Source organism: Microcaecilia unicolor, chromosome 7 (assembly GCF_901765095.1).
Source record: "Microcaecilia unicolor chromosome 7, aMicUni1.1, whole genome shotgun sequence".
NCBI lineage: Eukaryota > Metazoa > Chordata > Amphibia > Gymnophiona > Siphonopidae > Microcaecilia > Microcaecilia unicolor.
In genome coordinates, this window is record NC_044037.1 from 28,681,742 (window position 1) to 28,693,889 (window position 12,148).

Sequence of the window (12,148 nt, forward strand, 5' to 3'; positions counted from 1 at the left end):
CATATAACTTCCTAAGAACCCCTGTGTTAAGGAACAAAACTGAGATAGTGAGAGGAAAAACATGGGAAACAGCATCCAAACCTTTAATTTTTAATGGCTATATGGACAGAAGATGTCAACTGCTTTATAGATAGAATACCAGGAAGAGCCGACCAGATCCTCTTTGCTAAGCTTATGTGACTCCAAAAACACACTCCTACTAAAATCACATACAAAGGTACATAACTGAGATGGGTCTTGTTTTATTTTCCAAGTTTATTATTTTTTTTTATAGAAGAGTGGTGAACTCATTTGTTTTTTCCTTTTATTCCGAAAATAAGTCTTCCTAGTCCACGTTATCCAACCCCTAGAATAAAGAAAAAGAGAAAGTAAAGAGACATCCTATACATCTACCTGGAACCTTGTACAACATCATGTTTCAAAGAGGTGGAAAACATTTAGCTGCCTTTATTTTTTTTGGGGTGGGGTGGGGGGGTGGGGGTGGGGTGCAAGGAAGGCAGAAATTGGGAGAGGGCAATTTCCTTCTGCTCTTTTGGGCTGGGATCTACAAATAACCACTATTTGGGAATGTTATCTCCTCCTAATTCACCTGGCTCAGTTATTGCATTCAAAGTCTTCAGCCGAGGGCCATGCGCCAGGCTCCATGTGGAGATCCTGCAATCATGGGCCCTATGTGTGACCACTACCCGTGGTAATTGTGCGGTGACTGACTTCCTTTCTTTCAGGGGCTGTGATTGTAGCCTTCCCAGCAGACCTACTGTACGGAAGACCTAATCCAGGAACTGGATTGAAGCTTGAAGAACAACAAAGAGAGTCCAATTCTCCCGCAAAACACACAAGGAAACAACAACAAGTCAAGTGGAAAATATTCAGAAGGACCAGACTGAAGTCGCAGATGTTAACAGTCAAAAATGATGATTTATTAAGACCCTACACGGTCCGTGTTTCGGCCAAAAGGCCTTCTTCAGGGGTAACTCTCTTTCAGTCCAGTTACTGGAGTAGTCTTCTCTTTAGGATGATTCTGTTGGCTCCACTTCTTCTAGGAGTCCGTTACTACATCTGACAGGAAAAGGTCCACAATCTGAGTCGTGCAACCCACTCTGATTTCTGTGGCCTGCCTCAGTCCTACAGCTATCTTGCTGGTAGTACAGGTCTGCTGACTCCTCATCATTTTTGACTGTTAACATCTGCGACGTCAGTCTGGTCCTTCTGAATATGTTCCGCTTGACTTGTTGTTCACTGGATTGAAGTTCTCCATATGGTGCAGCACAGCACTGCTACAGTTGCCAAGTCAGCCTATTACTAGACAATGTACTATCTTTACATTTTGGAATAAAATGTCTTTTCTTCTACACTTTCAAGGGCACATCTCATACAAAATCAACTTTACCCGAATTGTGCTGACTGCTCCAGAAACAAGAAACTAAGGGGCCCTTTTACAAAAGCTTTAGTGCTTTTATACCTATGGCCTTCTTAGCATTTAGTGCACGCTAATTCCGTTAGCACGCATTAAGCTTTAGTAAAAGGGCCCCTAAGGATACCTCCTTTTTTTTCTATCTGCTGTTCAGCCATAAAGCTGGTGAGGCCTAATTCACTAAGGCTTTCCTCTTGCAATGAATAACATCAAAGGGCTATGCCAGTACTACTCATATTTGCAGGGTGTTCTCTTCATGACTTCAATAATGCACTCTATACAAAAATCTTCACACAAAGACTTAAAAATTCTGCACACAACAGTTTTCGATTCTGCTAAATTCTTCACAGTACGTCAAAATGCCATATCATAGATAAAAAGTTAGTATTCAAAGATATAGAATTATTTGCTGCTTAATTTGCCAGAAGTATCACAGCTAACTTCTGGTTTTCACAAATGTTAAATCTGGCACTCCATGGACAGCTCCAAGATGCAAGCAGTATCAACTTCCTGCAACTGCCTATATTGGTACCAACACAGCAGTGTCTGTGGTCGTTACTGCAAAAGCCAACAGAAGTTAGTGCTACCTGCAGCTCTTTTTAGACTCTGTAGATTATCAAACAAAAAGCTCTGAAAACAGGAACCCTAATTCCGTTATTCTGGAAATCCCATGACAATAATGAGAGGCTGGGCATTGTGTGGACTCAAATTCACTGACCGCCACATGCACCCGGATGCTATATAGGTTGCCCAAATTTGGGCATTCAGGACAGATGCATTCACAAATTAATTAACTGAGGCATCACCAATAATTGGAGTTAATTGAAAACAATTTGGATTTGCGCACACATCTGTCCTAGTTGCTATTCTATAAACATCAGCACCTAAATTTTAAAGCACACAACTCAGAAGGGGCGTAGATATAGGAAGAGTATGGGCGGATAGGGGGTATTCCCAGAAGTTGGGCACAATGTTATAGAACAATGTCATGGTGTTTTCTACGTTCTCCACATTCCATCTTAACAATTTATTTTATCATAAAAGCATTTAATGCCTGAATTCCTTTAATCTTAGTGGTATATACATTTGACAAAGTTTTTACTTGCACCAGTTGAATCTGCAAAGCATTAATATCAAAAGTATTACTTTGTATAGGGTCATTCCATGCCAAGTGGTCTAAACCTTCCCACCATCATGTCTCCAATTTTGTTCAAATTTTATCTGTTGCGTGAGTCAGGTGTTAAACGAAGTTTCCCAAAATTTGAGGTCTCTAACTGCAATAGTTGCAGATCTAGACCCCCTTTTCTGAAAGGTTGTCAGTCCATGAGCGCGCGACATTTACCAAAATGCCATTTTTGGGGTCTAATAAAATCCAAACACATTTATAAGAATGGCTAAAAAATTCAAATCCTGTACAGTTTTTGATGCTAATTCCAATGAAATACATTTTAACATTATGGATGCAAAATCCAGTCAAACAAGTTGACTCAAAGTGTGCATCAAAATTGGTCGCGACTCATCGGAACATATCTGGACCAATATTCAGACCGCAACAACTTCCATGCAAACAAAGATACGGACTTGAAATTTTGAACAAGCATTATGCTTGTGCTGGACATAATGCTGCCAGATTTGCAACTAACCAGCATCTATAACCGCCCTGCAGGATCTCTTCAAAGTTGGCACTGTCAGCACAAATGGTAAAATGTACCAAAGTTCAAAGCTAATTATTAAAAAAAGAGTCTGCCTGAATCAGCTTGTGAACAGTATCATCTGAAAGAGAAAATTTTGCTCTACAACACTGATAGGTTTTTGTTTTGCAATGCCACCATTAAGTAACCATTTACTCAGAAGCAAGGAGATGTCAGAGCCAAAGTCAAATACCGCTCCTCCTAGCAGTGGTGGTAAAAACAGCCAGCAACGCACCTGACATTAGATACAACAGAGCCCCGTGCTGAATACAGGTATCCATACGTCCAACCATAGAAGCAGAGGGCATTGAGACTGGGGTTCAGAGGGATAAACCCTGAGTTTACCCTTCTTTGCCATATTGCTAAGTAAGTTGGAGCTACACTACACTCACAGCCACCATCTTGACTCCTCCCCCAACCCCGATTTAACTCTTCATATCATTTTGTCATAGCAAACCCATATTAGTGGTTTAAAAAAAACAAAACAAAACAAAGCTTTAAACCCAGAAGTTAAATAGAGTCCATCTGTGTCCAATCAGAGTAACTGAGCCAATTCTAATACTCCTGGATGATGAATCAAGGTGTATCAGTTGTATGATGTGATTCTGAAGCAAACGTTTAAATATGCCTAACATGGAGATGCGAAAAGAGATCCCATGCCAGGGGTGGGCAACCTGTGGCCCACCACTGAATTTTGCAGCAGCAGAGCACGAAGGTTTGTGAAGGTACAGGGAAAGATGGATGATGAACAGCTCAGGCAGATCCCAGAGAAAAACCTGTTCCAGTCTGCAGGCCCTGGGACTCGGAAGATTCACGTTTCACCATAACAAATGTACTAAGCACAAAGCAAAAGCAATAATGGAGAGGCCCAACAAGAAGCAAGGGAATGTCCTTGAGTGGGCCAGTCCTGACTCCAAAAGAAAATCTGTAGCAAAACAAAGCCTGTAGTCCACATACAAACTTCCAGCTATAATGAAAAAAAAATGAGCTCTTCTGCCAAGAATGGGAAAACTTGGGGACCTACTGGCAGGGAGTGGAAGAGAGGGAGAAGGGACTAAGGTCAAGAGGGGATTTCTATTATTGTTTTAGTATGTTTACAATTGTTCTGTGCTGGTAGTTGTTGGAAGTTAAATGAAACAAAAAAAAAAAAACCATATGTGTATAAAATTATGCAGTTTTTGCACACTGAAAATCATGGGTTTATGAATTCACAGGCACAAACTCACCTTTGATTTGTAATACAGGTTAACACCCGATACTCGTCTGTCTCTTTCCATTAGATACCACTGGTACTCATATCGTGCAATTCTTTTCTCCTGCATGAAAAAGCACAGTCCAGATTAATACAACTCATTCCATATAATTAACCCTCAAAATTTAACTAAAGGTGCTCATACAAAGCAAAATGGCTCACTGTTTTTAATTATCAGTTAATTGTACAAACTGCAATATTAAATAAAATACAAAGAAAAGAATATGGATGCAAGGCACAATAAATTTATGTGAATCATGGTGGAACAAAGTCTTACAAAAGTTCCAAATCATTAAAAAACCGAAAAGTACAGTATTTTACAGGTGTCAATAGCCTGCCAGCTACGTGGATTCCCTAAAATTAATTTTATGGTTATTTATAAATTTAATGCAAGTCAGAAACTGAGTGACCGAATACCATCGGATTTCTGCTTGCGACACTGGGCCTCGGCCTCTCACCTTGCCGCCGTTAGTCCAGCGGTGGATTTGGGTAGTGGCTACTCCGGGGATAATTAAACAAATGGTCATGATGGTCAAACTAGGCAGAATCTCAAACCACATAATGGCAGTAACCGCTGCTTACAAACTCCACTCGCTCACTGACTTGAGGGTCACCGGCCGCCGTCCAGGCTATGGCAGAGCGCACTGCGCCTGCGTACAACTCCTCCAGCTCTCGCGAGAATTCCGGAAAAAGGGGCCTGCCTGTCACTCACAGCCAACGCGAAGGAGGAGTTACGTTTTTGGTCAGAGCAGCCACTTCAGAAAATGACTAGGGATCATCATAAATACAGAGGGTTCGAGAGGGAGGGTCAGGGTGGGATTATGGGTTAATTCAAATGGCCTGAATTTGTTCGCCAGTCAATAATTGAAAGTTTATGTTTAGACTTCAGAACACATGTATTTGTGGTCTCAGATCCGAGAATGTTGTTTATTGGATGTACCTACTTTCCAACAAGTCTGTTTAGCTGAAGCTCGTTCTGGGCTCCCCCTCCCCCGTTCTGGGCTTCCCCCCCCCCCCCCCCCCCCCCCCCAGCATGCTCTATCACACTGGTGATAAATGTATTTCAGTTTCCCAAACTGCTGAAAAGTGCATGCACAGCAAGCTGCAGTTGAATTGCCTTGGCTGAATGACCGATGCAGGAAGCACTAGCGTATGGCTTCTACTCTCAGCATAATACAATGGCATGCAGAAAATTAATTATATGTAAATTTCATGCATGCAGATTTGCATGCTAGTCGAGGACACCTGTGCACAAAGTTTTTGTAGTAAGTGCAGCTTCCTGTGCGCATGTCAGAACAAAAACCAGCATTTTTAGCAGACTGGTCCCCTAGAGCAATGGGGCACTGCTGTGGACTTCATATAAACGCTCCCAGGTACACATCTCACCGTTGCTCTCTTATCTTGCAACAGCATAACAGTGAACAAAGTTCTCTAAAGCATGAAACAAGTGGAAAACTTATGATCCTGGTTTCACACCCTCCCCCAAAACACCCACTGCTACCCATCCCCTGAACTGTGTACAACTATGACAGCCTGTTGAATGTACTCTTATGAGTCTAGATCATCGTGGTAAGATGAGCATACCCAAGAATCCCAAACCTCTCCCCCAATCCCATCCTCCCCCCCCCCCCCCCCCAGGCAGAGGACCTTGAGCCAGTCTATTGTTAAATCATGATACACTCTGAAATCTACCGCACTTTTGCTCTGGGTTAGATAGGTGTAAATAACAAGTCCAAACACAGACAGAAAAGCTTTTTGTCTTCTTGCGGTAACATGGGCAGCCCGTGCCTCCCATAACATTGTCATGTAGCCTATTTCTCCAATACCAAAGAGAGGGAGGCACATCCTGCAACCAATGAAGGATATATGTCTTTCCCAATGCATAAGCTTTAGTAAGAAATAAATGAGAAGCTTAATCAGAAATCCCATAAGCTTCCCACTTAGCCAATAGAACCACATCAAAGAAAAAACTATACGTTGACCAAAAATATTCAGCAAGTATCTAAGAATTCTTAGTAATAGTACAACCCTGCACAAAGCCCACTTGAGATTCCTCTATCACGTCAGGGAGAACATGGGATAGACGATTGGCTAAGACTTTGGCAAATAATTTGATTTCCTAATTGAGCAGGGAAATTGGCCTATAAGATTCCAGTTTCTTCAAGTCATGACCCAGCCTGGGCATGACAATGATCTGAGCTAGCCACAGAGAGTCAGGCAACTGTCCTGCTTCCACTATGGAACTGAACATTAATGTCAGTGGGGGAGCAACCTCACTTATCATCTTATAAAATTCCCCTCTGTAACCATCAGGCCCTGGAGCCTTTCCTAGGGGGCACTTCTGTATTACCCAGGACACCTCCTCCTCCCCAAAAGGAGCACTGAATAAATTCAGACTTCCCGGATCTAACCCCAGAAGACCAAACCAGACAAATACATAGTGCCTTCCAACGGTGCAGGGTCTGGAAACTAATATAACTGTGCATAATAATCCCTCATAATTAATTTCAATATCTCCTCCAGATTCCCATTAGAAGAGTACAAAACTATTTTAAATGGACCATGTTGAGGGAGAGCCAAGCATGCCAACAATCTACCATTCTTATTAGCATGTTTATATTTTTATTTTATTTGTAACATTTGTATCCCACATTTTCCCACCCATTAGCAGGCTCAATGTGGCTTACATAATTTATTTATTTATTACATTTGTACCCCACGCTTTCCCACACATGGCAGGCTCAATGCGGCTTACATAGTAACAATATAAAAAATTACAAAGTCGTAAGAAGAATATACAATTTGTTGTAAACGTAATATTACTGGGCTTAACCGATAAGTGAATTGAACACAGAAGGAAATGAGCGTTAGGAGGTAGGCGTAGGAAGATGGAGAGGAATAGATATGGGATAGCAATAAGGATAATGGGAAACATGGTCAATGTATAACAATCGTCGGTAAGAATCATGTGGGCAGGCTTTAGTTAAGTTGAATCATTAGGCTAGGCTTTCTTGAAGAGATGGGTCTTCAATGCTTTTCTGAAGGGCAAAAGGCCGTTGATTGTTCAGATGGATCTTGGTAGAGCGTTCCAAAGCTGGCTACCCAAAAAGGAAAAATTGGATACGTAGAAGGATTTGTACTTAATACCTTTGCAGTTGGGAAGGTGTAGATTAAGGTAAGTACAGGAAGACGTCAAACTGTTTCTGGTTGGGAGGTCGATAAGGTTATTCATGTAGGTAGGGGCTTCTTCGTGTAATATCTTGTAAATCGTAGTGTGAACTTTAAAATTAATTCTTTCTCAGATGGGGAGCCAGTGAAGCTTCTCTCGAAGAGGTGTTGCGCTATTGAATCTAGACCTGCCGAAAATAAGTCTGGCTGCCGTGTTTTGGGTAGTCTGGAGCTTTCTCAATATTAGGGACTTACAACCTAGAAAAACACTGTTGCAGTAATCTGTGTGAGTACAGTGGATTGTACTAGGTTCCGGAAGGTGTCCAAGGGAAGATATGATTTCACTAGTTTCAAAATCCACATTATGTTGAACATCTTTTTGTTTATGAATTTAGCATGGTTTTCAAATGATAAATGGCTATCAATCGATACTCCAAGGATTTTAAAGTTGTCTGGGGTGCTAAGAGTAGTTGGGAGGAGTGGAGAGTGTTGAGATGAGAGGACTAAACACTGTGTTTTCTCTTTATTTAATTTCATCTTGAAAGCATCAGCCCAAGAGGTTAGAGTGGTCATACCTGTGTTTATTTTATCGGAGATTTCAGATAGGTTGGATTTAAAAGGGATGAATATGGTGACGTCGTCAGTGTAAATGAAGGGATTAAGACCATATTTGGCTAGTGATCTTGCCAGAGGAATCATCATAAGGTTAAAGAGTATTGGAGAAAGCGGAGATCTCTGTGACACTCCACATTCTGATAGCCATGGAGATGACATGTTTGTAGGCCCTTTGACTTGGTAGGATCTTGTAGTGATGAAGCTTTTTATCCAGTTAATGATGTTGCCACCTATCCCAAGTTTGTCCAAAAGTTTAGTTAGGTTGGTATGATCAACCATGTCAAAGGCGCTGGATAAGTCGAATTGCAGAAGGAGGATATGGTTACCAATTGCTATTTCTTGTTTGAATTTGGATATTAAGGTAATAAGGACCATTTCTGTACTGTGGGCCGAACGGAAGCCCGATTGTGATTCATGCAGGAGAACTTTTGAATGTACTCATTGAGCTGTGAAGTCAATCTGTTTTCCATCAATTTTGTAATTAGGGGAATGGAGGCAATTGGACGGTAGTTGGTAATATTGTTTGCAGGTTTCTTGGAGTTCTTTGGTATTGGTGTTAGTAATATATTACCATGGCTGGTGGGGAAGGAGCCTCGTTGGAGTAGGAAATTTTAAGTGAGTGGTGAGATCGGCGATGAAACACATTGGAGCGCTTTTCAGAAGGTAGTTGGGACAAGGGTCAAGTTGGCAATAAGACCTGGAGAGTTTAGAGATGGTTTTGGAGACTTCTTCATTAGTAAGGAGGGTGAAAGTGGTCCAATATCGGTCAGCCGGTACTTCAACTGAGCCAGGGTCCAGTTCATCAAGAAAGGTGTCTACAGTGGCAGTAACTTGGGAAATCAATTTGCGAAGATTAATGATTTTGTCGTTGAAATACTTAGCTAATTGGTCAGCAGAAGGACAATTTGAAGGTGATGAAGTTACTGGATCAGTATTTAGGACAGTTTTTATGATTTGAAATTGTTTTTTTTATATCTGCACCAGTCACTGTGATTTTTTGTGTGTAATAGTCTCTTTCGGCACTCAGACTTGCAAAGTTTCATAGGTTACTATGGAACTTTGTAAGTCTAAGTACTTTGAAAATATGCCTCATAGCATAACAGTACCACACATGAAAACAGTGTTATAATTGTAACAGACAAAAAGGTAGGATGGACATGAAAGTGACACACCTGTGAAGGAAGGGAGTAGTGACACTGCTGACAGTGCTTGGTCACTGGAAAAGGGCAAGTAGCATTTATGGGACTGCAAAATTGCTGGTATAAAAGCTTGCATGAAATAATAGGTTTTCAATGCTATCTTAATTTTTTTTTGTTTTGTAACTTTATATTTATTGAAGTTTGCAGGAAATACATGTAACAGACAATTTCTCAGTACCCTTCTCCGCCACCGCCAACTCCAGGCTCCGCTCATTCTGCCTCGCCTCACCCTATGCTTGGAATAAACTTCCTGAGCCCTTACGCCAAGCCCCCTCCCTACCCATCTTCAAATCCTTGCTCAAAGCCCACCTCTTCAATGTTGCTTTCGGCACCTAACCTTTATACCTTTCAGGAAATCTAGACTGCCCCTATTTGACTGACTGTACATTTGTCCTTTAGATTGTAAGCTCCTTTGAGCAGGGACTGTCCTTCTATGTTAAATTGTACAGCGCTGCGTAACCCTAGTAGCGCTTTAGAAATGTCAAGTAGTAGTAGTAGTAGTATCTTGGGAGAGAGAGAACAGCAAATGTAAACTGTACATTATAGCCAGACCTCCCCTCTCAAAAGCAAAGTATAACATTCATGTAGAAATACGTCCAATAAAGACAAACTCAAACTACAAAAGCAACCCTCTCCTCCACCCCACCCCCACCCCTTCTGTGGCTCAATCCAGCTAAAATCCCCTCCAATTGAAGAAACTTTTCCCCACATCTCCCAATACTGTTTCCACTAGTTGTTATATAAGGCAGTTAGTCTTTATTGATCAAAAAGAATACACAGCCTCTCTTTGACCATGTCCAGGGTGAGCCGGTCCTGTGAGAAGCAATCACCAACCTCGTGACTGTCATGGTCAGGAGCAACAATTTAGCCAAGGCTCCTGTAATTCTTTCTACTTTCCCATTAAAATAAAGCAAGTTCTAAAGTACCTGGAACAGGAGTTTCAAACAGTTGTTGCCTATATGCAAACTCCTCTTTCCACAAATCCTGAACCAGAGGAAACTCCCACTCATGGATAAAAGTACCCACCATGATACACCCACGCCAGCAAAGACCTCCCCCTTTCCTAGTAATGACCCGCATCCTAGATGGAGAACAATGCCACTGCTCCAAAACTTTAATCCCATTGTCTAGAATCTGTGGTGCATATGACAGTGTATTTGTGCACAATGAGAGATCTTTCCACTCTTCTTCCAAAAATTATCTTCCTAAGTCCCTCTGCCAAGCCCTCCACCCAAGAAGAGAGTTAAGAATGCTATAAAGGAAGGATATATACCCTCTACCCAATGGATGTCTCAGCAAGGCTTAAAAGGCAGACTTAGGTCCAGCGCTTCCCTCTACTAACTGCTCAGCCTAAATAAAGTGTTTAACTTGAAGATATGGGAAAACATCTCTGGCTTCCAGGTGATAGTGCTCCTGTAAGAATCCACCCAGATTGAAGGATACCACCTTCTTCAATAAAATGGTCAAAATATAACAGTCCCTGATGCTCCAATCTACTAAACAAAGCACTGCCCCACCCAGGCTCAAATCTATCTGTACCCCTCAAAGGATGGTAAGGCAATTTCTTATTCTTCAACAGAAGCTGTCAAGCTTGGAGCCAGACACTCATAGTTGTCCTTACAAATGGATTACCCAACTCTCCAACAGTCTTCGAGGAAAAGATTTACCAAGGGAGGTAACACAGCTATACATTATCTGACCCCTGTTCCACCAGTACCCACTGTTTAGGTTGTAAAGTGCACCATTCAAAATACCACCTTCATCTGTGCCACTTGATAATATTTTTCCAAATGCTGTCTTAAATTTTAAGAAAGAAGTCTCTAGACAAATGTATGAGGGGAGGTGGTTCCAGATGGTTGGAGTCATCACATGAAAACAAGACTATCTTGTGACATCAATCCAAAAATTAGAATATGACGGAATTGCCACTAGGTTATGACTGGAAGATCTAAGAGAACAATAGATTTTTTAAGAAAAGAGGGAATTCCAGAATAGAAAGCCTGATCTGCAATTTCAAAGAACTTTATAGAGGAATGACTCATCTGGCCAATGTGATTCCTACAAAAAACGAACCCTTCCAAGAAAGATATTGGAGTGTTACTTATGCCATTGGTTTGAAAGAAGGATAGGAGAGCTGGCAACTCTATTATCTTTAACAGATAGCAGGCCCAATTTGCCCCCCCCCCCCTATTTCTGTACTGCAATGTTCTCAGCTGCAGCATTTGCAAATGTATATTTATCAAGAGTCATTATCCTGTAGCACTCAGCTTAGTAACTCCTACAGTATATAACACACTGGTAAAATGCATTATTTTACTACAGCTTAGTAGATATTGCCCTTTAATTGCAAGCCTCCTAGAACTAAGGAAACACCTGAAATTTAACTTGCCTTTAGCTACCAGTTATAATAAATTAAAAAAAAAACCCAAAAACTAGACTTAGATGAAGCCCTCAACAATTAAAAGAACTGATCCAGGTAAGTTTATCACACCTTTAACTTGTATTACAGCCAATAATAAACTTTATTATTACTGTTTCATGGTAGTTCTATTATTAGGTTTCAATTTAGTTTTTGAAGTTTGCCTCATTTATTGTATTTATGTTTATTCTTGTTTTTGGTTTTTTTTTTACTATAGTTATGCTGTTAACAAAATTGTTAAGTTTTATGTACAACTGTACCTGCTGTACACCACCTTGGGTGAATCTCTTCATAAAGGCGATTAATAAATCCCAACAAATAAATATTCTGAATCTTAAAATATAAACTTTTTGGATTAAATGCTCTTAAAAGATTTCTGTCTCCCTGATC

General features: G+C 40.9%; 1 protein-coding gene across 1 annotated transcript; it reads right to left on the minus strand.

Moving 5' to 3' along the window:
* Window positions 1-236: 236 nt before the first annotated feature.
* Window positions 237-5,023, minus strand: NDUFA1 (NADH:ubiquinone oxidoreductase subunit A1). The gene is made up of 3 exons (XM_030210312.1): window positions 4,816-5,023; window positions 4,332-4,421; window positions 237-346 (listed from the first exon to the last, which is right to left on the minus strand). Exons 1-3 carry the CDS (start codon window positions 4,915-4,917, stop codon window positions 326-328), a joined length of 213 nt encoding a protein of 70 aa, XP_030066172.1. The 5' UTR covers window positions 4,918-5,023; the 3' UTR covers window positions 237-325.
* Window positions 5,024-12,148: the final 7,125 nt, after the last annotated feature.